Source organism: Theropithecus gelada, chromosome 8, assembly GCF_003255815.1.
Source record: "Theropithecus gelada isolate Dixy chromosome 8, Tgel_1.0, whole genome shotgun sequence".
NCBI lineage: Eukaryota > Metazoa > Chordata > Mammalia > Primates > Cercopithecidae > Theropithecus > Theropithecus gelada.
In genome coordinates this window covers 111,629,219-111,655,931 of record NC_037676.1, presented here as the reverse complement: position 1 = coordinate 111,655,931, position 26,713 = coordinate 111,629,219, and the positions used below count along the sequence as shown (strand labels likewise).

At 34.8% G+C, this 26,713-nt stretch overlaps 1 protein-coding gene across 1 annotated transcript in view; it reads right to left on the bottom strand.

Moving 5' to 3' along the window:
- PKHD1L1 (PKHD1 like 1) overlaps positions 1-26,713 on the bottom strand; it is a 157,754-nt gene that overhangs the window by 59,401 nt on the left and 71,640 nt on the right. The window contains exons 31-48 of the mRNA XM_025394337.1: positions 25,533-25,665; positions 24,815-25,010; positions 23,052-23,194; positions 22,525-22,629; positions 21,714-21,902; positions 20,789-20,959; positions 20,004-20,230; positions 18,250-19,234; positions 15,532-15,780; positions 14,414-14,563; positions 12,750-12,924; positions 11,590-11,746; positions 10,990-11,146; positions 9,633-9,712; positions 9,033-9,162; positions 7,537-7,666; positions 4,049-4,290; positions 1,643-1,779 (exon numbers count right to left, since the gene is read on the bottom strand). Of these exons, the coding sequence (XP_025250122.1) occupies positions 1,643-1,779; positions 4,049-4,290; positions 7,537-7,666; positions 9,033-9,162; positions 9,633-9,712; positions 10,990-11,146; positions 11,590-11,746; positions 12,750-12,924; positions 14,414-14,563; positions 15,532-15,780; positions 18,250-19,234; positions 20,004-20,230; positions 20,789-20,959; positions 21,714-21,902; positions 22,525-22,629; positions 23,052-23,194; positions 24,815-25,010; positions 25,533-25,665 (3,756 nt within the window). The remainder of the gene's footprint in view (positions 1-1,642; positions 1,780-4,048; positions 4,291-7,536; positions 7,667-9,032; positions 9,163-9,632; positions 9,713-10,989; positions 11,147-11,589; positions 11,747-12,749; positions 12,925-14,413; positions 14,564-15,531; positions 15,781-18,249; positions 19,235-20,003; positions 20,231-20,788; positions 20,960-21,713; positions 21,903-22,524; positions 22,630-23,051; positions 23,195-24,814; positions 25,011-25,532; positions 25,666-26,713) is intronic.

The window sequence follows — 26,713 nt, the reverse complement described above, 5'->3', positions numbered from 1 at the left end:
ATATAATCTCATGGGGTAATGAAATAAAACATTAGGTCCACTATTTTTGTTGTCCATCTAAAACTAAAAATTAACCATTATTAATATTCGATATTCAGATCAAACTAGCAATCTCACTTAGTCCATATCTCAGATGTCACATGTAACATATCTCAGGAGGAGGGAAGTTTACAAATGGAGGTGCTGACTATGTCACCATCAATGCAGTCGCAGTGTGCCCGGTTTAACGGATTTATGGATTTTATTATCCCTTCCTCCCTCCCTTCCTTCCTTCTACTGAATACATGATAAAAACTATGCCAAATCCTGATTATACAGCCTGAATATAAATAAGATACATGGGAGTTTCTAATGTCATAGCAATAATATGCATATTTAAGTATTTGTTTAATTTACAATCAACTGAGAATCTACTATATGCCATGCATTGTTCCAGGGAATCAACAGAGAACCATAAAGACAACATCTGTAAAATAATAGAGCTTATGTTCTAGAGGAAGAGATTGAAAATAAATAAAAATAGATATCCTGTTAGGAGTTATGTATAAATAAAGTAAATAGGAGTTTGGGTGGCAATTTTAAATAAAAGTGGTGAGGAAAGTCCTCTCTGGAGTGATTACACTCGTCAAAAGATCTGACTGAAATAGGGGTATAAGCCATGCAGTATTTGGTGGAGGAGGATTCCAAGCAGAATGAAAAGAAAGTACAGGCTGGGCATGGTGGCTCACGCCTGTAATCCTAGCACTTTGGGAGGCCGAGACAGGCAGATCACAAGGTCAGGAGATCGAGACCATTCTGGCCAACATGGTGAAACCCTGTCTCTACTACAACTACAAAATTAGCTAGGTGTGGTGGTGCACACCTGTAGTCCCAGCTACTTGGGAGGCTGAGGCAGGAGAATCACTTGAACCCGGGAGGTGGAGGTTGCAGTGAGCTGAGATCGTGCCACTGCACTCCAGCCTGGCAACTGAGTGAGACTCCATCTCAAAAATAAATAAATAGATAAATAAATAAATAATGAAAAGCAACTATGAAGGACCTGAGATAGGAATGTTCTTGACATGATCACATAAGGGGTCCTCTATTACTAGCATGGCACAAGCAAGGCATGGGGTCGTAGAAGATAAATCAGAGGGCATCTCTGGGTCAGATCACATGGTTCCTATGGGATGGACTTAGACCTGTTGTTTTACGTATAATATGAAGCCACTGAAGGATTTTGAAGAGGGGTGTAACAAGATATGATTTATGGTTTTAAAATTTTACTTTGAAGTGTGGAGACTCTATTAGAGCAAGGTGGGAGCAGGAAGACCAGGTAGGAGAAAATCACAGCAGTCCAGGTGGGAGGAGATAGTGGCTCAGGCTCAGGGTCAGGTGGAGGTATGGAAAGAGACTGGATTCTGGATACAGCATTTTGTGGGTAGAGAAGATAGAATTGCTGATGAATTTGATTTGGGGTGTGAGAAAATTTGAGAAACAAAATTTTGGTATGATCAAATGGGTATATTAAAATTGTTTACTTATGTATCTGTCTCCCCTATCAGATTCTAAGTAGCATTGACAAACAGCAGGAGCTTAATACATATTTCTTGTATGGATAACCTTGAGAAAACCACTGTGATTTAGTAATAATGCCTCTCACCTCTACATATTCTATTCTCCCAGTTACCATGTTAGCACCAGGTACAGGAGCATGAAACATAATACAGCCTCCAAATTGGTCACTTCCTATTTCTTCTCCAAACTTTCCTTGGAGACAGGTCTGTGTAGCAAATTCTCCTTTAAAACAGTTTTTAAAGCATCATTAAAAAACATGTCAGAATCCTCCTATATTGAGGATTTGAATCCTCAATTTGAATTTCTCGTAAGTAATTGTATCATTTGATTCACTTATAATCTCAACCTCATCCTAGAACATAGTTATTTGTATTCACATCATTTCCTCTTTCAGATAGCAAGATAGGTAAGTACCTTGTCTTGTTCAACTTTGTATTCCCTAAAGTACTTACACAGTATTTTTCAGAGAAGATACTAAACAAATATTTGAATGATCAAGGGAATATTGATAATGGGATTCAGTTTTATTATTTCTGAAGCCTTCCCCAAGATTTGAGGATTAACATAATCAATGCAATTTTACATTTGTAGAACATGAGAATATGCATTATGTCACTTACTTTTTACAACCAGAGTAAATAGAACAGAAAGTGTTCTTAATTTAAACAGGATAAAACTGGGTTTCATGTACATTGTGAGACTTGATGCAGATGAACTGGAATGAGAACGTGGCTCACTTGACATCAAATCCCGTGAGCTTTGTCTTATACTTCCTTTTTTAAAAAAAGGCTATTATTTAAGCTGCATCAGTTATTATTCAACTACTTATAGTATTGTAATGATATCAATGATTACTTAAAATATTTAAAAGAGAACTTATAAGATGCATTATGCTTCCTGCTATAGATATGAGAGCTGTGATAAACATCATTAAAATTTACCAATATCCATTTCCCTTCTATTTCTGGGTATATGGGGTTTGCACTAACTCGCTCTCTTCAATTTGAGTTAGACATAGCCATGGAATCAGTTCTGACCAATGACCCTGGAGTATAAGAAACAACTATCACTTTGAGACCAAAGCAATTAGTTGCTAGTGCTTTACTCTTCAGCAATCTCGTCTCCTGCCTCAGAGATCACAGAAGCCCATGCTGAGATAGATGCTTCATAAGCCTGGATCCCAAGGCAATTATAATGAGAAGAACCCACCTGTTGACCCATATGGGACACATGTAGTATGAATAAGAAATAGACTTTTATTTATTTATTTATTTTGAGACGGAGTCTCGCTCTGTCGCCCAGGCTGGAGGGCAGTGGCACGATCTCGGCTCACTGCGAGCTCCACCTCCCGGGTTCACGCCATTCTCCTGCCTCAGCCTCCCGAGTAGCTGGGACTACAGGGGCCCGCCGCAACACCCGGCCAATTTTTTTGTATTTTTAGTAGAGACAGGGTTTCACCATGTTAGCCAGGATGGTCACGATCTCCTGACCTCGTGATCCGCCCTCCTGGGCCTCCCAAAGTGCTGGGATTACAGGCGTGAGCCACCGCGCCCGGCTGAGAAATAGAGTTTTATATTTTAAATCACTGACATTTTGGGCTTGTTGATAAATAGAGCATAACCTAGTCCAGTGGTTCTTAACTGAGGCCAATTTTGCCCCCAGGGAATATTTTTGCAAAGTCTGCAAATGCTTTTGGGTGTCACAGTTGTTGGAGCAGGCTACTAGAATTTAGTTGGTAGATGCCAAGTGTGCTGTTAAACATTCTGTGATGCACAGGACGATGCCCCACAGCAAAGAATTATCTGGGCCAAAGTACCAACAGTGCTGACTTTGAAAAACTCTGACTTAGCCTACCCCCACTGGCTCAGATCTATATATCTATAGATTCCCCCCCCCCCATCATTCCATCTACCCATTTGTCTGTCTGTGCATCATCAGTCTAGGAATTAAAGTATCTTTCTATAGTAAATCTACTCTCACACTGTTCTGATAAACTGCAAATTCTGGAAAATTGAAAAAGTCCTGATGAATCAAAGATTTGCTAAACGGAATCTTTGTATCACTATCAAATATAGTTCTCCATATTTTCTGAGTAAATCTAAATAATGCAGTTTCTTGCTGGCAATATGTAAAACTAATCATCAAGGTCTAATCTAAACATAATAATGAATCATAAGTATAGGAAGAGAATTTATCAACAGAAACCAAGTGCACTTATTTCTCCCATTATAGTGTCAGCATTAACCACTTTTCTTCAATATATTCAAATATCTTCATGTTACTCACAAATACTATCAGCATTTTCAAATTTCCACATTTAATTATATTTACAAGATATTTAAAGGTATCTTATAATAAGATTAATATCATTAAATTATATTTAATGATCTTTACAATGATATACATTGAAATAATGTATTTCAACATATACCAATTAAATTTTAGAACTATATGGCACGATTATACCAACCACGAGAGCTGCTAAAATTACCTGTGTCAAACCCATCAGGACATGCTGGAATTTTGTTATTCCACTCAACATTATCAGATCCTCTTATTAAAATATTTCTTGTAAGAATTCCAACTTCTGCTCTTGCTTCAAACAGAGTTCCATCAGGGAGTGTGACCGTAATTCCTAAGTGTGTGTAATTTAGTGGATTACTTAGTGTTATGTTTATGCCATCAGCAGATACAGCCGCAATGGTCCTTTTTTCATTCTCTCCTTGACTGTGTCTGTAAAAATTTTAACAAAACATGTTCAAAATTAATATTAATTGACATAACATATTGTTTTGGTATATTTGCTTTATTCATTTTAAATGCTTCTTTGAAAAAACAGGAAACTATTCTTATGTCATATAATATTCTGAACAGAAATTAGAATAAAATATTTTGTTCTTGCTTTATTAACTAAGTTTTACAAATATTTTCAATTCAATTAAATATTTTTCAAGTTCTACATTTGTTCCTAGAACTGGATTAGCTTATTAAAAGTATTTGGAAAACTATTCATTTATAATGTGGAGGATTATACTCAGTGGTTCTCAGTTGAGGATGATTTTATTTCTCCCAGGGGACATTTAGCAATGCCTGAAGACATTTTTGGTTATTACAATTGGGGGCTGCTACTGGCATCTAGTAGGTAGAGGCAGGGGTGTTTCTAAGCATCCCATGATACACAGGATTTCCCCAACATAACAAAGGTGATCTGGTCCAAAATGTCCGCCATGCACAAGTTGAGAACCTTTACAAAGGGGAGTCACTGAAGGTTCCTGAACAGGGAAAAGAAATGATTGAGTTGAAGTTTAGGATACCTCATTTTTACCATTCCTCCAAATATACCCCAAATTCCAGTCACAGCAGAAAGAATTTGCCAGTTCTATAATGTATACATTCATGCATTTAGTCATCCAACAAACATTTATTGAGGGTCTAACCTGCATTTTAGGCATGGAACTAAGTACTGGGGATGCCAAGTGGAAAATTTCCCTGATTTTAAGGAGACAAGTGTGTCAGTGCTTGATTGTATAATATATTATCTACTAAAGTGTGATTGCTGCTGTTAAGAAAGGTAAGCCTAAGGGAGTTACCTCTGTGTTTTCCCAACATTTTCTTTTGACCCTTCTCTCCCTTGGCAAATCCTTTCCCTCCTTTAAATGGCAGTTCGAATGACGGTGCCATATGTGAAATAGATTCAAAGCAGCTCTCTCAACTTTCCCAACCCTACTTCTGCATTCTCAATACACTCTGCATAATGCTCTGTTAATGCTCAGAGCAACCACGCTGCAGTCCTATGAGATATCTATCTTTCTGTCCCTTCCGCTGACTTGTCTGCTCTTCTAGGAATGAGACCCATTGAAATCATTTTATATGCTGAGCACTTAGTACAGCACCTGTCACAACTCAATAACAGGTTTTGATTGATTGAACAAATTAATGCAGAATGAATTCGTGGGGGTAACAAAGTGAAATGGAGCCCAAATAGGAAGGTGATGTAATATTCCAGGTGTGAGAGGCTGAGAACCTAAATCAAACTGAGAGCAGAGAAAGCTGATGAGGGACATGCCAAGGGCAGACCAAAAGAACTTGGTGATGCAAAGGAAATAATGAATGATGATAATTACAAGGTCACTGAAAAAGATTTGTGAAGAAGAAAACTAGAATGCAGGGGTTTAAAGAAAGAAAACAAAGGATAGTAAGGATAAAATAGAAGAAATGAGCATATAATATATAAGCAGTTTACAACTCTAAAATAAAGGATTAAAAAAAAGAAAGATGCTACAGGAGACAGGAGAACAAAGCTGTTTATCAAGATAATGGGTGGATGGGGACAAGAATCATTGCAAAAGATGCAGGGAAGGAATTGTAGGGGAGGGGCAGGGAGAGGTGGAGATTAAGGATGCTTAGAGATAAGGGTGAACCAGTGGTACAAGATCTCACAGGTGGTATGCAAAAAGGCTTTAGATCAGCCTCTCTTGAATTTTCCTGAATTCGGATGATACAATGATTTCTTTAGAAAAGAAGTTCTGAAAAGCATTTTCATATATTGTATGTACCTAAACACATCTTTCCTTCCTTTGTTGTACTATAACAACACTAAGTGTAACAAGCACTTAGTTTGAGCCAAGTTCTGCTTTTACTGCTTTACACTTATTAACTAATGTAATCCTTACTAATAACATTCCAATTTTACTGAAGCTCAGAAAGGTAAAATAATATAACTACAGAACTAGTAAGTGGTATTGCTGGGAGCTAGACACAGACAAACTGACTTTTGAAAGCATTTTCTTAACCACTGACTTTTGAGGGCATTTTCTTAACCACTGTCTTTGCAAACTATCAAATAGGATTTATCAAGGACACAGTGAACAATTAGATTTGGTGGGAAACTCCTTAATTCTTGTTTCTGAAAATTAAATAGCCCCATTCTAAACCCTAAAGCTACCCTTTCATTTCATACAAAAAATCATAAATGAAGATTTTCTATTCTGTTAGTAAACCCTGTCATTTTCCTGCTTTTTTATTTTGCCTTTATATAATTAAAATTTCTTCCAAGGGCAGAACAAAATGAGCACTAAAGCTAAGTATATATTTAACTCTTCCTAATAACTGCAAGTCTATTTTTAATATGGAATACGGCAAACTCAAAATGCCATCTTGAATTTTAAATTTAAGCTGAATCATGGCCTTAATAAAATTTAGCTGTTTCTTATCATAAATCACTGTTTGTTTCCTAATAATCAGAACCATATTCAATTTTACCATTATCTATAATTTGAACAATAAAGCAAAAATAATGCTTCTCTTGCCCCTACCCCCATGATACTTGGTGGTATTATGTTAATTTCTTTCTTTTATGTCTTATTTGCTAAAATATGTAATTAAACAGAAATTAAGGGTCATAGTTTCAGTTTTAAAATAACAGGCACCTAAAAGGTTATGTGAATCATCACTTTTCATATAATGATTTCTTCTCTTTTATTTAGTCATTACTGACAATTTTGCTCCATGGGAGCCACTGCTAAGGCTGTAAGATAAGAGAGTTCACTGGCTGCTTTCAAACGTGTTCTTTAGTGACTCACACTAAGAAGCTCATTTACATTTTTGCATTCATTAAGGTATGTATTTAAAACTCTAAGATATTTCCAAATGACTTTTAGTAGTCAAACGCTTCTTTTTTCCAAACAGATTCTTACATGGGAGCCAAACCATGTAAAACATACATTTTACTAGGACATAGTTATTTCATAAGTTCAAATTTATATTTTTTCTTATTGTAAATCTATCAATTATAATGCAATACAAATGGGATCAACCTAATGTTAACACTTGGCAAATCTGTATTTGGCTGTTTGTGTTTCTTTATTACAGTTTTCAAGTTTAAACCAAATAGTCATGCACCATCTGAATTGTCCCTCTTTATACAGTGTAAAAATTTCTTTTCTAAATACATATCATTAAGCCCAGAAGACATCATACCTGTGTCCTGTGCTTGCAATTACAATGTTATCTCCTGGCTTCCATGTTACTGCTTCTTGTAAAATTAAAATTCTTTCCCCTGCCTTTGCAGTATGAGCCAAGCGAGTCCAGATCACAGGAACAGGCACACCTAGAACCAACGTACACACTAAGTATTTCTTTACATGTGTTTGATTGGTTATTGAGAACTTTATGCATTTTAATCTTTTCCTAAATTGAATCTGTGTTGGAAAGGTTCATTTTGCCTTAGCATTTCATACATTTCTCCAAGAAGAAATATGTAGAATGCTTGCTTTATAAAAGTAACAATTGTGTTTGTAATAACATGCATATGACTATAAAACTTTTCAAAAATATTCTTCTGCAATGATATACCCTATTTATAACCATCTTTTTTTTTTTACAGGGACACAATGTAAATGGGTGTGATAATATTGACAAAAAGCAGAATTCTATTGTCTTTGTCATTATTGATAGGAATTTGTTAAACTAATAATCTAGAGTCAAATGTAGACTTTTCTAAGAAATTACGTAGTATACATAGTGAGCCCCATGTAGGACTTTTATGATAATAAGGTATCATGTTTCTGGTATTCTAAATTCATAAAAGGGATAGATTATTGCAATGTAGAAGACTTCAATATAAAAAAGATTCACACCATGCTTTCTTTAAATAGTATGTTGCCCTGGTACCTCAAACATGATCAAAATCATTTTTGGTTGCTGACAGTGTTCTAGGATATAATTATAGAAATCTACAACTATAAATTTCTTGTTATATTTCAGAGAGACCCCATTTTCAGATACAAATATAAGAAATTACATTCTTCTGCTTCTAGACTTAGTCTTTTCATATAGATAAATAAATAAAGTAAACAGGCAATCACAGACAGGTACTACAGTTACTGTAAAATGAAATGAGAAGAGCCTGGAGGCCTATAGAAAGGGGGAAGAGGAGGAATGTAGAAAAGGCCCAGAAAGACTTTCCCAAGTGTGACCTTGGTTGAGACAGAGACAGAGTCTCACTCTGTCACCCAGCCTGGAGTACAGTGGTGCGATCTTGGCTCACTGCAGCCACCGCCTCCTGGGTTCAAGTGATTCTCCTGCTTCAGCCTCCTAAGTAGCTGGACTTACAGGTATGCACCACCATGCCTGGTTAAATTTTGTATTTTTAGTAGAGACAGGGTTTTGCCATGTTGGCCAGGCTGGTATGGAACTCCTGGTCTTAGGTGATCCACCTGCTTTGGCCTCCCCAAGTGCTGGGATTACAGTTATGAGCCACCACGCTTGGCCTGGTTCTGAGTCTTGATGTCTGGGCCAGCCTTGCTTGGATGTGGGAAAGAAGGAAGGGGTAAATAGGGGATATCTAAAGACATGAGAAGCCTAACACACTTTTACTTTGCCACAGGATAAATTATAATTATCACAGGATAATTATCCCTGGTGTCCTGGTGAGTCTTTCTCTACCAACTCCCTTAGCCACTTGGCCACAGTACCGTGCAGATCCAGGATTCCCTCCCGCACAGCCAGTGTTTTGGCACCATAGACAGGAAGCTCAGGAGATCGCAGGTGCCCATGCAAGGTAATGACAGCCTTGTGTTGGAATGGGGATGTCTCTGTCCCAATCTGCAAAAGATGTCACAAATGCTATTCAGAAAATTAAAACCCCAAATCCACAATTCTAATTACACAAAAGTTGTTCTTTTCTATCTTCTCTTCTCTTTTGAGAATTAATTGCTCAGTTGTTCATATCTTTCTTTGGAAAGATAAAACTTTAATTTTCTAGTGAGCCAAATACACTATGCCAGACCTTTGAAAGGTATACTGATTGACTTTAGCCACATCTAAGAGTTAATTCTTTCCTGTTCTATTTTAAATTCTGCTCTATGGGAATATACTACTATCTTCCCATTAAAAACACAATATTCTGGGAAACTTTTATCCCTACATGAAGGATTTTATACCAAAAACAGAGACCTAAACAAAGATAAACTTAGGAGAGGTTGGTATAATTAACTATCCATTTTACACATAGTATTTAAAAAAAGGAATGGAGAAAGGTTAAAAATGAACATGTATTATGTTCTTTTGAATACCTGAAGAATGCCTCCATCTGTAATTAGAATATTTTCTGCCTGGAGTTCAATGTCAGCTTCATCAAATATTAGAGTTCCACCTATGAATCATAGAATTTTAAAATACATCACAAGGAAAAGTCTTGTTAAAAGTTACCTATTAAATTACTCATTACAATTTAACATAATAATTATTAAATTATACAGTAAATTAAACTTTAATTCCTCATTCAAGTTCTGCTATTGTTATGCATGTAACTTCACTTCAGTTCTTTGGCAACATAAAAACATAAAAACTCCAGACAAGACAGTGGGAGTTTACAGAAAATCAAATTCCAGGGAAGATTACTTTCCCTCAAACATTGGGAAAGTAGCTTATTTTAGATGCTACTAAATAGCTCAGCTATGCAAATTCGTTCTACAAAGACAGCACCTCAAAATATAAATTAATAATGAAAGCATTTAAAGAAAAGCATGTTTATAAAAACGGTTATAATGTCAACATTAGCTCTGAACTTTTACCCATTAATTTGCACTGTCAACAGCTATAGCCTGATCAGCATTATTAAAGATCATACCAAGATACATTTTTATGAGACTAGTGTAAATTTGTAAGTAGTAAAATTTTATTTGTCCAAAGGTCCAATATTTAATAACTTCAAAAACCTGAAACTTTTCTATTTTCCCCGAAGTTAAAAATAGTACAATAACAATGCAGGAGTCTTCCGGTGGCTCAGCTGTTATGGCAAAGTTTCTACACTAAATCCTCAAGCAGTCTACTCTTACCAATTAATGATTCTTTTACATGCAATTATCACAGTCATGGTTATTTAGTTTTCTACAGTAAAAAACAAAATACAGCAGCAGAGACAACCCCAGGCAACAACAGAAACAGGTTCATAGGGAAAGGTGAAAATCACAACCTATCTTCCAAAGGGAGTCAAGGGGATCATTTAGGACAAATCTCTATGATTTTTTAACTCTTGGGACCCACTACATCAGTGTTTTTCAAAGTGGAAAATGCCTTTTTTGTTGTGAGCTAGTGAAAGTGGGCGGGCATGCTCACACCTCCCCACTTTGTTATTGAACCAAAAGTTTCATAAAACAACATTTACTTTTAAAAGGTACTTACTCATATGCATGCAATCCATTCTTATGCTTTCTATCCTATTTAATTTTTAAAATGCTGGCTGCAACACATTAAATAATATCATAATCACAAATGGATTGCAATACTCAATTTAGAAAGCCCAGGACTACACTGTGTACTAAAAATATGATGCAACTATGGATGTTCTTAATTGTGGACTTTGATTAAATCAGTTTCACAGAAATATTTCTCAGGCAGAGTCTAATGAACAGATATTCAGAAATTTACCCTGAATAAGCAACATTTTCAAAATAGGGGTGCTTTGATCCAGCAGAATGGTCTGTCCTTTTGTAATAACAACAAGAGACCCTTCTTCTGGGGGAGATTGTCCCCCCCATGAGAAATTGGAGGACCAAGCATCAATATAAAGAAAGTCAGCATTATCCTGTAATAGAACATAGGAGACCTTAAAATTTAGGGATTTTACCAGAGTTTTTCATTCGATTTTTCAAAAAGCTTTTTATTACAATATAAATATATTTATATTGCATAGTAAATATATGTAATATATACAAACAATAAGCATTTTATTAATAAAATCTAACCTACTTAAAATGTGTTATAATTGCCTCTTGGTTTATTTCACAATAATGATCAAGTTTAAAAAGTCTATTACCAATTACCCCACAACTCAGAAAAATAAAAAATCTAAAACAATAAAAATTTTAGGAAAAGCAACAAAAAACATAAGCTACTTTAAATTTATTATAGTCACAGCTCAGTTATTTTTTTGGAGATATTAAAGTAAAACAACCATTACCAATTAGCCCACCTCCCATAATGCTAGTTTTCTGTTGCTGTGATTACTATACCCAACAGCACTATTACCAGTTTGGCCATGCCGACACCTCTGATGTGGACACGAACTGGAGCCCACCCTGAGGGAGTATGGGCATCTGTCATGCAGATGATGTGTGTCTTGTTGGAATACTCAACATCACATTTGGCTTCAGCTATAGTGATATGAACATCCTCTACATTTTCACTGTAAAAAAAGAGGGAACACATAACATGTATGTTTTTCTCAAACTTCTAGATCACGCTGTCAAACCCTTTTATTCCTACATATTATTGCAAAAAATAAATAAATAAATAAATAAATAAATAAACCTGATTCTATCAGCCACCAAAGTGCAGATTGATGCTTTTTTCTGATACTAAGATTTCAAAATATTTATTGAAAAAAAAAGTAAACAAAGAGGTTAAGAGTCCAGAAAATAGGACTGTAAATAGCCAGTGTTCCAGTGTTGGGGAAAATAAAGCAGTGATTTTTGTTGTTGTTCAGTGGTTCTATGTTGATCTCCCAACAGGTACTTTTAAAAGAGATTTTCAAGGATCACTTGTCCATGTGACATTTTTATCATGTTTGTGGACTTTAGAACTTAACCTCCAGGTAAAAATGCAAGTCAAAAGTAATCACAACTGCTTGAGGAGTTACAATGAGCTTCTGTGGTGTATGTGATCTGGTGTTTTGACTTCAGCCTTCCCCATCTGAATAATGATGGCAACGCAGTGCACAAACTTGAGCCAAATGATGAGTATGTTTAAGAAAAAGAAACTTGACCAATTACAGTGGAATAGACTTGCTGTATGGAAAGGTGTTTCTTTGACCCAATGAAGCAGATCATGGCTGGAGATAAGATGGTGGGGAAAGCATATCAAGAAGGGGATTTATATTTGTGATGCTACATACTAGGATTGGGGGCAAGTTGTCTAACCTGTTTAATCTGTCTTCTAACCATAAAATGAGATAAAAACATCTCAGGAAGTAAGGCAGGATGTCTCTGTGGGTAGGCAAGTGGTTGCCACAAAATAAATACTCAGTAAATGTTAGCAATTAGTACTATTTTTGCCTTAAGCATAAGTTATGAGCATATAAGTACACATTACATGACTGTATTTCCACACTGTCCAGGCATAGGAGAAAGCAGGTGTAATGGCTCGAGTCTGGAAATGCACAACGATGCATGTGTGTGTGGAGACAGTACCTGAATCCTGATCCCATGACTGTCAGTCTGGTGCCGCCTGCTGTACTGCCTCTTCTGGGAGACACTGCAGTGATGAGTGGAGTCAGTGACACTGCGTATGTAAACGGAGTCATTGACTGTGACAAATCTTTCCCATTAACCACACTCACTTCACAGGCTTGCTCAGCTCCCGTGCCTATGAGAGGAGGATCAGAGTGAATGCAGTTCTGCCATCAGACCCTGATTCATTTCCAAGACCTCCAAACATTTTCAATAACATCTTCCTTTTCACACAATCATCTTCCTTTTCCAATATACATGGGCTGCATATGAATAATAGTGGCCTCTAGCAATAGCCAAAAACATTACAAAGTTCATGCTCACTATCAACAGAAGAAAAAGCCCTTGGATCCTGCCAAGGAGACTCTTGCGTAGAACATTCTACAAACCTGCCTGCTTAGTTTTCCAATTCTAGAGAATCTAACTTTGTAAATTAGAACAGGAAGGAGGGAAGAACTGCTTAAAGACACACACACTGATAACAGCAAGCAGTGACAGCTGAAGGCAAGGTCAGAAACAAGGACTACAGAAACCTGATGCAAAAACATAACGAGAAGATGCAGAGCCAGTGTTAAGACAAACAACCTAAAACCTTGACAAGTCTCGAAGCATTGCTACGTATATATATATTTTTAATCAGGATTCAAACTCTGGTGTCAAAATGATAAATAAGCTCAATCATAAAAATATTGCATTTTTCAATATTCTTTGTTAAGGAAGTCAGAGAAAGAAGCAATAATATTTAGAAAAGCTTCAAAAATTTTGTTAATGTTTTAAAAAAATGTGTTCACATAAAATATATCCTTTATTCTTCTAGAATATTCACATTGTTTAAATATCTTCTTAAATTTTGTGAAGTAATAACTAAGATTTGTTGTCTAAACTACCAAATATTTAATCTTCACAACAATCTATTGAATTAGAGTTAATAATATATCCATTTCATACGTGGAGAAACTGAAGCAGAGAGAAGTTAAGTTACTTAGTTAGGGTTACACAGTAAGTAACAAAACTGAGATACAGGGACTCCTCAGAGACCAGGCTCTTAACCATTAACTAAAAATGAATAAGTAAGCATGAGAATAATAGCGAATTACATATGGTTCTAGACATCATTCCATCCACTTTATGTACATTAACTTATTAAACCTGACAAAAATCCAGTAGACTACTGTGATTCATCTCACTTTATAGTTGGAAAAACTGAAGCATAGAGAGGTTAAATAACTTATTCAATGTCACAGGTAGGGTTTGAGTTTAGCAATGCACCACCGGCATTGACACTCATAGCCATTAATGGAACTCCTATCTTTAATGGAAGCCTAATATTCTAATGGGAACTAAACATGTGTTCTCCATTTGGTATGCTCAATAGACTAAGAACCATCAGTTTACACCATAAACTGGAAAACTGCAATTTATTATAAACAATTCCATCTGCAATTTATGAATCTCAAAAGACATGTGAATCTAGAAAATGTCCTGGAGAAATTGCTTAGAATCAGGACAGTAATAAAGTGATTTAATTACTCCAAGGCAGCCAGTAACTTGAAAAAAGAAATTAACTGATCTTTATAAAATTAACTAGTTCTCAAAGACTTCCATTATTTTTTCTGACAACTTACCATTATTAGATGGAATCTCACATAATAATGTTGTGTAATCAGATCTAAGCCTGTCAATTGCACATTCTGAGCCACAAACTAATATAATTGAATTTTGTGGATTAAATCCGGTGCCTGTCACAGTCATGGTTTGACCCCCACCAAAGCTCCCTAGTGAAGACAAATAAAAAGGAAAAACAAAGCTAATTAAAATAAAACCTCTTCTGTGTACATATTTTCTACCTTTATTTTAAATGTTAAAAGTAAGTTACATTAAATGAAGATTTTCTTAGAACTGAAATTATAGTGCATTATTCTATGAATGCAACTGAATCTCTTTTGATTGTAGTGTTTTAAAATCCTCACTGAGTAAATGTTATATCTGGTAATGTATTTGAACTATTTCTAGGAACTAAAATTTTACTTAAAAGAGATGTCACAAAGGATTTCAGAGTAGGCAAAACATAGACTATGCAATTACAATTTTAATTATAAGTAGGTTGGTTTATTTATACTTTCTTAAGGTTTTTAACCAAAAAAATTTTTAAATAAAAAAGATATTAATTTATGTAGAAATAATTACATACCAGTGATGTCTAAACATGATTTAAGAAACATTTTCACATATAACTGTCATTTTAAGTAAGATTAAGTTTTAAATAAATTAATCATACATCACTAAGAAATATAAGGTATTATATTTTAAAGTTTAGTATTTTGAAATAAATAATTATACACTTAACATGCTTATTTATTTGCAACATAAAGAAAAATATTTGTATTGTGCTATAAGAACTAGAAATTTTCACGGTGAAACCCCGTCTCTACTAAAAATACAAAAAAAAAAAAAATTAGCCGGGCATGGTGGTGTTTTGCCTGCAGTCCCAGCTACTCAGGAGACTGAGGGAGGAGAATGGCATGAATCCGGGAGGCCGAGCTTGCAGTGAGCCAAGATCGCACCACTGCACTCCAACCTGGGAGACTGAGTGAGACTCCATCTCAAAAAAAAAAAAAAAAAAAAGAACACACAAAACTAGAAATTTTATGTGTTTGAAGAACATATTATTTTCTAAATAAGGTTTCTAAATAAGTGTTTTCTGAAACAAAATATCTGCAGTTTCCTGCATACTTATGACTACCTTGGCTTGGATTAATATTTTGAATATTAAGCGGGTACTCAAATACAACTGTGGACACAGCTGAGCCTTTTGTCTTATGATGCATCATAACAGGAAATGTGCCCCCAGCATGATCTCCCACGATGCACTGCAACACACTATCATTGGCCATGGTTACGTTACACTGAATGTTATTTATCATCACCGAGATTTCCAAGATCTCAGTGCCAAAGTTGGATCCAGTGATCTGAATTTCAGTTCCTGGTGGACCTTAAAAAAAAAAAAGCACACAATATAAATATATCTAACTATTAATACACATTCATTTAAAGATATACCTCTTTACTTTTATAAATAAAAGAATACCTAGTGTTTTAAAACTAATATAAATATTAACAATACATGCTGTGTCATACAATACATTTTGACTACAATATATCCTACATTCTACTGTATATTAATTATAAGTGATTTATCTTAATGTTTATTATTTTTCCAGCCTTTCTGTCCATTCTATTGAGTTGTAAGTTACTAATTCCCACTAATAGAGAAGAGAGGAGGAGAGAAGAGCAGGTCTAGAGTTAGGAAGTATGAATGTCTGAGCAGCGTGGGTTAGAGCATATTTTAAGGATGAGGCTTACTATCTTTATTTTTGGTACCTTCCTTCCTGACATTAGCAACTCTTTTGAGGAGAGACTACATTTTTCTTAATTCAAACGTTTTTGATAGTTATGACTTGGTAAACAAATTACGATATGTAAATGGGTGTAAGATAGTAAATACAGAAAAAAGGAATTAATTTAAAGATTTGTAGGTGAATGTTGATGTTAATGCCTTGAATGAGTGCACATAGAACAAATAATTAGATTCTGGCTGTTCTCTTGCTTCCCTCTTTTGACAAATGTACATCAAGGGCATTAAACATATGGAATTTTTCCTAGGCTGTTCAAATGAATATTCGCATACCTAAATTTTAAATGAAAATTAGTCAACATAACTTTTTACAAACACAGTGCCCTCAAGTAGTAGTTTGATTTTAATTCAAGTGATAATAATAAAGAATTACCATATAATTGACCATAGTGAGGATTGCTTAAATATAAATAATTATTTTATTTTAAACATGACAGATACTAAAGAGATATTTCATGTTAGGAATAATTTTGTTTGTTTGTTTCTTTGTTTGTTTTGGAGATGGAATCTCACTCTGTCGCCCAGGCTAGAGCGCAATGGTGCAATCTCAGCTCATTGCAACTTCTGCCTCCCGGATTCAAGCGATTCTCCTGCCTCAGCCTCCAGAGTAGCTGGGACTCCAGGCACATGCCGCCACGCGCGGCTAATTTTTTGTATTTTAGTAGAGACGAGGTTTCACCATGTTGCCCGGGCTGATCTCGAACTCCTGAGCTCAGGCAATCCACCCACCTCAGCCTCCCAAAGTGCTTACAGGCATGAGCCACCGTGCCTGGCCGAAATAGTTTTAAGATACAATCTAAAGAAAGTTGTATGGGTCTTAACATTTAATTTTGCTTGACATTTTGCCTTTCAAATGCAACAGTGTTGTTCTCAGTGTCACCTGTCTCTTCAACAAATAAAAACAGTTCAGTTTTCACACGTCTTCAAGTCTCCTATACCTTTGAATGCATTGTTTTGAAAAAAAAAAAAATCATTCAAAGACAGAGATAGGAAGAGACACAGTCCATGGAAATAAGAAACATATGCCATTATTTGCAATGATTACAACCACATGGGAAAGAAATATGCCATTGCTATTGTTCACATCTTTCAAAATGAGCAAATTTGACATATTAAAGAAGATTTCGACAGCAAACTCTTTGAAGGCAGAAAATACTACTTACACAAACCTGATACATTTCTCTTGTGATGTAACCTAAAAAAGACTTTTCTAAAAGGCTAACATTTAATGAGTTCTTCATTAAATGTACTATTCTAAGTTACATTATAAGAATAAACTTCTTTAACTTTATAATGTATGTACCTGCATAAATAAAGAAATTGATGTTTAAAAAAACTTGTCCAAAATTTCATAGCTGGAAACTAAAGGAACCAAAATTTGAGCCATTTGAGAGCCAAGCTCTCAACTATTACGCTACAGCTTCCTCTCCAGAATTCAGTGCATATATAATAAGCATTCTAATAGCTCGAAGATGATCAGAAACAGCATAGCATAATGACAAAGGACCAAGATGATATATCAAACTATTGTTAAATTAGAAAAATGAGTCATGCTAAGTAATTAAGAAAATCTTATTTTATAACATTTTCTCCACTGAATGTGCCAATTATCTCCTTAAAAAAAATTCTGGTGTGCTAATAAGTTAATACTCATTTGTAGTTTCATGGAAATAAGGTACTCTGAAACACTCTCAATGTAAGTAAGATTGCAACTTTTGAATTTTAACTGGAGTTTCTAGTTCAAATCAACATCAATAACATAAATGAATTAGCAGTTTTGGTCTATCTTCACTTATTTTTAGCTCAAGTTAACCGGAATTTTGTTCCTCAATAGAAGTTGAAATTTGTCTAAAATTGTTATCCCATAAATGTGTGAAAAATAATCATACAATACAGACTACACAGAACTTGAATCCCATGTATTAGGTGTAATTGGGATCGTTTATAAACACACCTTAATAGTTATTTACAAATATCATTCCAGTCTATACTAATAAATATTATCGATACAATAATATCAAGATAATAAGGCAGATATTGGAGTACCTCTGCTTGGGATAATTCCTCTGAGAAATGGAGTATCCTCCAGGGCATATGTAAAAAGCAAAGGTGGATAAGCAATTGTATTAACAAAGATTTTAACACCGACCATTCCAGTGGTCCCAGCGGGAGTGCGGCAGTTGACTTCATTGGGGTTGATGGAAATAATTTGACAAGGGTCATCCCCAATAGTGACTGTAGTGTTGCCTGGATAGAAGCCATTTCCTGTGATCACCAATGTAGTTCCACCACCAATGCTTCCAGAAGTTGGTGATAGAGATGCTACTGGGGGGCTGCTGACAGTCAGGTTTCCCAGAGCCAAGCCTTTGCTTCCCACCACAACACTAAGAGAATGATGTCCAACTGGGAGAGGAGTCACAAGAGCAGTGATGTTGTTTTCATTAACCTCTATTGCTCTGAACTGTTGATTTCCAATGAAAACAGCAATGTCCTCCAAAACAGTCCCCAAACCTTCTCCTTCAATAAGAACTTTTACAGACCCTATGACAGAGTTTGGGAAGACTCCTGTTATATAAGGAGTGATGCTTTCTAAATATGAAAAGGTGCAGTTTCCCTGGCACTGGGCAGGCACTCCATGTATTAGAAGATCTACATCCACAAGCTGTTGGGCAGCAGGGGATGTTTCACATTCAATGGATGTATAATCCACTGATAGAACTTTACATGGGAAATGACCCATAAGGACTTTTACACCTGCAGAAGAAACTGCAAATCCAGAGCCTTTTATGGTCACTCTTGTCATTCCTGTAGTTGATCCTGCATTTGGCAACACCAGGTCAATGTTTGGCAAAAGCACAAATCGCCTATCAAATTCATTGGACAACGTATTGATAGCAGTGCCCAAGTTGTAGACAGTCAAAGTGACAATTTCCCTGATACCAACATCCATTGAGTTTTGAGGGTCAATATGACATGTAATTGAATCCTCACTACTTTCTTCTACGACACAGGGGTAGCTACCAATTGTAACCTGTAAGTGAAATGAATGCAAAATAAAACAAGTCAATACATATCTCCAGTATAAACAAATGTTGTATTAGCAACAACTATAAATTTAAAAAGCTAATCATGTGCAAATAAATATCTTTTATTCATAAATTTAATTGGGGAGGGGCTGATTAAGGCATCTCTTGGATTAAATTGTGATTTGTACATAAATGTGCATTGCTACATTATTCATAATAATCAAAAGGTGAAAACAACCCAAATGGCCATCAACTGATGAACGGATAAATAAAAGGTTGTTTAACATACAATAGAATATTACTAGGTCAAAAAAAGAATGAAGTACTGATACATGGTACAACTTTGGTGAATCTTGAAAACATTATGCTGAGTGAAAAATAAATAAACTTGGTCACAATGAACCACATATTGTATGATTCTATTTACAAGAAATGTCCAGAACAGCCAAATCTATAAAGACAGAAAGTAGATTAGAGATTGCCCTGGGCTGGGATCGATGGAGGGGTTATGTGTGATATCTAAGGGATTTAGGGTTTGTTTGTTTGTTTGTTTGTTTGTTTTGGTAATGAAAATGTTCTAAAATTGATTGTGTGACGAATGTCAACTCTGTGCTTATGCTAAAAGTTTATGAATTATACACTTTAAATGGGTGAATTGTATGGTATGTGATAAATCTCAATAAAGCTCGTAAAAATTAAATAACAAGGTTATCGTCAAAATACTTTCATTGGGAACATGTAATAGAAGTACAAAGGAGGTATTTATATTCTTACCTTATTAGCACATGTGAGATTACTAAAGCCATGTCCAATAATTGTTATTAGTTCATTTACTGTTCCAGTGGATGGTGTAATGTTGCTTATAGATGGTGAAAAACAACTTGAAACCTCAAATAGCAATCTTTTTGAATTTTTAACCCTGGTATTGTCCAGGCCGCACAGGGGTTCTGTTGCTAAGCAGCCTGCCACAGAGCTTCCCAAGTGCCAGTTCTCAGGTCCTCCTTTAGACAAAAGAACTGCCTGTAAGTCATGAATAACATTCTAGAACGATAACTGTTTTTGAACTGTGTTACTTTTTATTTTGATGATGATGGTTTAAATTCTGGTAAATCTTTTTTGAAAAACAAAATGACAAATGGGTCTTAGGCAGTACAAAAGTATTAAAGACCTTATCAAAGATGTCACAGTAAAGAGAGAAAACTGAATATAAAATTGATTTATTTTTCAGTTTGTCCAAGGCCAGACCCCATGGGGAAAATAATAACATCATCTTACATTTTAATATATGTCCAGGCACATACATAGTGTCAGAACATTTTTACATTACATCTCACTTGAGGCACACAACGATTCTGAGGGAGAGACTGGTGGGAAGACATTAACATAATCCTTATTTCAGAGGATAAATTCCAGCCTCAGAGAAGCCCAAACCCATTCAAGGTCACGTGGCTAGTAAGAGAGAAGCACAGTGAGACCCAGTCATCTGCTACCTGCTCCGGAAATATCACACACACCCTGGGTCACCTGTGTAACAGAGTTTCCATCTTTAACTATCTTACCATGAGCATATGTGGCTTCAGAGCTACCCACAAACAGGTGCAGGGGAATGTGCCTGGTTTCAGCTGGTAAAACATTAATGACTCCTTGGAGAAAAATGGAGTGAGCCTCATCAACGTACCCGCTGCTATAATAATGGATTCCAGGTGAAGTAAATTGGTAAGAAAATGAACCTGCCATAAAATGAGATTGTACATAATAAATATAAGCAATTAATGCATCTTTGAAAAGAGACTGAAAACGACTTGAAATGATCATTTAAATGCACATGCAGATGACAGTTTCTTATTTTTCAAGTGTATGAAATGTCAACAGAATGTAGTAAGAAAACTCGCTGACTATTAAAAGCTATCTTGTGTAATGAAATTACATTCCAAACGAGATTTAGCATTGATTTTCTAGAAAACCATGGCAAGTCGAGCATAACATACCAAAATTTAAAGAAAAATTCAACATGAAATGAAAGAATTTTTTTTCATGAGTTAAAAGTTCAAAATCTTACATGTACAAAACAAAACAGGCAATCTAAAAGGCACATTTTACTCTGAGCTGTCCTATAAGAAACACTGATTTTCAATTGATTTCAGTCAGTCAAAGTTCATCACTTGCTACCAGATTGGTTTGATTTAAACATATATTCCTATTTTATTGCATTTTGGTTTCACAATATGTTTTTCAATTGATTGATTATCACAGAATCAATATAAAATATTTCTAATATCAGAACTCACTTGAGTATGTATAAAATAACTTGCTTACACTTATTGCTAACATTTTTACTACAGAAATAAAATGCCAACTAATTTACCTTATGCATTTGTGTATATTACTTATGTAAAAATACTGTATTAAATCTACCAAAAAATGTCATTTTATTAGATCTAGGAAAAAGTGGCATGATGTGAAACCCAATAAGCAGAAACATACCTGATGTAGATTTTTGTCTTCCATTTGTGAATCCTTTGCCATCATAAATTACACTTCCAGGACTGGAGACAGAAAAAACCCTATATCCTATCCCTCTAAGAAATGGATGTGTTTGCCAATGCCATGCCACTGTGTCCCCTACAGACACATTTAGGACTGATGGTGACCAGGCATAACCTAATCCATGTACTGGGAACAAGAATTGAGTCATATTTTAAAAGAAAAAGAGAATTTCTTAATAATTATCTTTGACAACATTGCAGTTTATGTACAGTCAGTAGTAAAAACATTTTAATCAACACTAAAACTTAATTACTTACATAATTTAAGCACTAAACAAAAACAAATAGAAATACTGGAAAGCAAGGTAAAAAGAAGATAAGGAAAAATTAAGTCACAAAACTCCAAAAGTGATGATCAAGACAATTTGAAAAAAAAAATTAGAAGTCAATAAATAGTTTGCTTAGAAAGCTTACAGAGAATATTTTTAAAGCTATGATCAGTTTTATTTGGAATGTTCATTTGGAAATCCATGACGGATAGTAAACTACAATTTGGGAGTTTCTGTACTGCAGCAAAACCAAATGGCAATTCCTGAAGTTGGAAACTGTAAAGTATGGCCTTCTAGACTCAATCTACCGTTAATTCACTCTATATATGACCCTCTATGTCAAGCAGTTACTGCTGACAAATTATAAAAGAAATAAGAGTACTCAGTCTCTCAATAATTTGAAATACAAAATAAATAAAAATCAAATTAATTTCAGGTTTAAGTGCTTCCATTTTTTCATAGTATATAAATGGCTGATACCTGAATCTTTCCCATTGTTAGTAATCCTGAATATATTCCCAGTTGAATGAAGAATACACTTTATGACATTTTCTGATGATGATGTAACATTGCAAGGGATGGACCCTAGAAAGAATAAATACTGGATATTTTTAAAAAGCAAACATTTTGTCAAATTTTTTTGTGAATTACAGAGATGAAGTATAATTCATCGACAGCCAAGACCCTAAAAAAAACTCTGCCTTACATAGTAGGATCTTCGGTACTTCTTTTCTGATAGTAATCATGTATGAGTACTCATTATCTGCAGAACAACTCCTCCACTCTATATGTTGCATACACATTAAATACACAGTAAGTATTTATTGAAATCAAAAGTAGTTATTCAGTTTCTCTCTATCACTTTAACCAAATACACTTAACCTTTTTTTATACTACTAGAAAAATAAAACTGCGATTTAGAATCTTCATATAATAACTCAGCACCTATAGTATATCCTTTAAGCTGAGAAAAATGATAATCACCTTCCTATGAAAGAAGCTCTTACCTAACAGCACGGTATTGTCAGCTGGTATTGTGCTGAATCCAAAACCCCTTATGGTGATTTCAGTTCCACCAAACAAGGAGCCTCTTTGTGGAAACATGCTGGTCACTTCCAAAACATACTGTATTGAAGAATTTAATTTGTCTCTGAGAAAAAAAAAATGGATACATTTTTCAATGAGCTTTCTTCTGGTTTGTCTCGCTAAACCCTTGCTAGGATATGATTTCTTTAGAAAGAAGAAATAGTTGGATATTTAATTATACATTAGTTTTTCAAGATAGACAATCTGGCAATTATCATAATCTTTGATTTGGTTGGATAGTATATTCAGTATTTTCCCCTAACTATGAAGATTACATTTCTGAACATTCTAATGGCAGAAGAATTTGAGATGGAAGATCCTACAATATTATGGAAAAATATGCTTATGAGAACTGAGGTCACAAGAAATACATTAGATTTTTAAAAATATTTTATATTTTCATTAGAGTAAAACAAAAAGGTAGCTCTGCTTTAAAAATAGTAATTAAATCTAACACATTTGAGTAATCAAAGTTTTGTAAAATTAATTTGAAGTTATTATTCCATGTTTGTTGAAAACTTGTCAGGGTCTCCCTTCCACTACTTCAGGGAGAGAGTTTTTAATTTATTTTGCTTGGTTACAGACAATGCGTCTGCTAGGAGGCCTTCAAAATGTAAATGCTTTTCTGATATGACATATTTGACTTCCACATTCAAACTTCCCTCGTAACTTAAGAGAGGCAGAAAAATTCACGTGAGTCACTGTGTCAACTTTTTACTTCCATAGCATAACCGTGGTATTTCTTGAATCTGAATACACAATTTTGTGTGGTGTCAATTTCACCCATTATATCGTCAAGCTAAAGCACAAGCCAATACAGAACCCATGTAAGCTCTGCCCTGTGAAACCAAGAGGAGATGGATGTAGTGCTGAGGTTTATGTTTAATGTTGCTCATTTTCATTTACTTCTTGCAAGATTTTGCTGCAGTCATCTCCTTCTACTCTGACATTAGCTTTATTGGCCTTTTTGTATCCATAAAATTTCAGTATCTTCCTTTTCTAAGTAATCTAAACCAATAACTTCCTCACACTAGAACTAAATTTTATCAATTAACAAATAGTCTCAGGGAAAAAGAAATACTAAGTCCTTACAGAAAATTGAGTTGGAGAAAGACTCTCTGCATCCTCTCCTTCAAATGGCCACCACCTACCCATTTCTTGGTTTAATTGTCACCTTTTCAGAGAACCTTTCCCTGATGCTCAGGATAAGTCAGCTCTCTCTATTATAGACTCTTACTGCACCTAGTACCTCTAACGCATAGTATTTTTCACATTTACAATTAAACTTTTGGTGTAATCCTCTGTTTGAAATCTCTCTCTCCAAGAAAATTGTGAGCACCATTAATGCAGGGGAGATGCCCCTCTAATCCAGTGTAAATCCAGCCAGCAGCACTAAGCCCCTAGAAGCTACTTGATACGCATTTCCTGAATGAATCAAAGTCATGTGACATATACATAAGGCTAGTTGTACAGAGAATTTTACAACCTGATCTGAATGGTATTGGTCTCAAAACTAGGTGTCATATTACAGTTCTATGAGATATTCTCAGCATATTTTGCAAAAGAAGATGTAGAAAGGTAAAGAGAGCAACCCCTAAAGGTTAACGCCTACTTCTTTTCCTATCCCAGTTCCACTAGCCCCATGTGTTCCACAACTCCATCAAGTTTGTGTTCATTATCATACCTTATTGATGCAAAACCCCAGTTTCTGACTTCTACGTGGATATCTTGTTTTCCAGGAGACAACTTGGGCAAAAGGCATCTAATATCTGTGAAGTTCCAGTGAAGAATCTGGCAGGTTTTTCCTCCAACATACACCGCCATGTTTTGTGTGAGTTCATTTCCAAAATTATAGCCCTTAATTGTTAAATTAACTTCTCCTAGTATTTTAAAATTTTAAAAATAATGCAAAAAGTTCAACTTGCTATCCAGTGTGAAATTTGCATATTAAATAAATCAATTCATCTCTCATCTTTCATTGGATTTAGGAAATCCTAGCACTTAGAGAGGCAAGAGGAAAAACAACGAAAGAGTTGGTAGCAGCCACAAAGGGATGAAATGTACATTCAATTGCTCAAAAGGAAAAAAGATGACAAAGTCCTTTTTTAACAAATATTACCATTTTTCTCCTTATTGCATATGTTCAATATAAAATAATAAATAGATTAATCTATGGTAAAACATACACACACATAAAACTATAACTGGTTTCAACTTAAGAAGCAAAACTGCAGAAGAAACTATGCTTCAAAAGCCTTTCTAGAAATGTTTTTCATACATATGTCAATACGTATACATACATACATGCATATATATGACAATACATATACATACATACGTGCACACACATTTTTATACATATGACAATAAGATATGACTGATCTTATTGAAGAATTTCTTACCTAGTATTGTTCGTACTTTTGGACTAAAATCAGTTATAATTGGCGTCTGTAAACAATTGTAACTAAAAGCATCCCCTGCTGTGACTTGAAATCCATTGGTAGTAACTGAAATATCAACTATACCCTCAGTTTTCTAAAATAAGAGGAAAAAAATTAGAAAATATTAATTGTTGAGATACAGAAATACACGGGCTGAAAAGAAATAGATTATTGAAAATAAACTTCTGAAGATGTTTTATTTCAAAGCCTTCATATATTTTCATATATTTAGAAAGTTGTGGTGTCAAATATAGGTTACATGCTTGAGTTCTCAAAATAAAGTTATATGACATAGTAGTTTCATGGGTTTTATGATCCATTCAAATGCATCTATATTATTGGATTTCTGATGGCTCCACAATATTGTTGAGATGTTCTGGAGAATTGATTGTCTGATAAAGCATTAAATACTAAAGTTTGACTTTTTGCTTTTAAAATAGACAGGTATAGTTCTTATTTCTCTTCTCTGACAAATCACATCATTATATCTTTTGAAGACCTTGTTCCAGAGTTCAAGACTAAGCACTTGGACCCCCTAAGAAAACTATTTGATGCTTTTGCAGATATAGCATCTATGCAATTCCCAATTAGGAAAAACATTTTTTCACATCTAGTATTTATTTAATCCACACTCAGTGTTTAACTGACTGACATATTGTAAACAAAGTAAGTTTTAGTTTATCATATCCCCTCAATTCTCATCTCCATCATTTAGTCCAAAAAACAAATTTCTTTTTCCTGCAGATTGCAAATACAAAATACCCCCATTTGTTCTGCTACATTTTTTTAAAAAGTCAGTGACAGTATTCATTACGTTTTGATATGTAATAAGGAAACCAGAGTCTTAGTTTAAATTTAAAAACTATGCTTTAAAAATAAAGAACAATGATTGATTCTAGGATACAATATTCCACAGAGAACTTCAATTTTTTTATGAAACTGAAAATTTAATACATTTAAACTAAAACTTTAACACATTTACAAATGTATTCCTGGCTGGGAGCAGTGGCTCACACCTGTAATCCCAGCACTTTGAGAGGCTGAGGAGGGGGTGGAACACGAAGTCAAGAGATTGAGACCATCCTGGCCAATATGGTGAAACCCCATCTCTACTAAAAATACAAAAATTAGCTGGGCGTGGT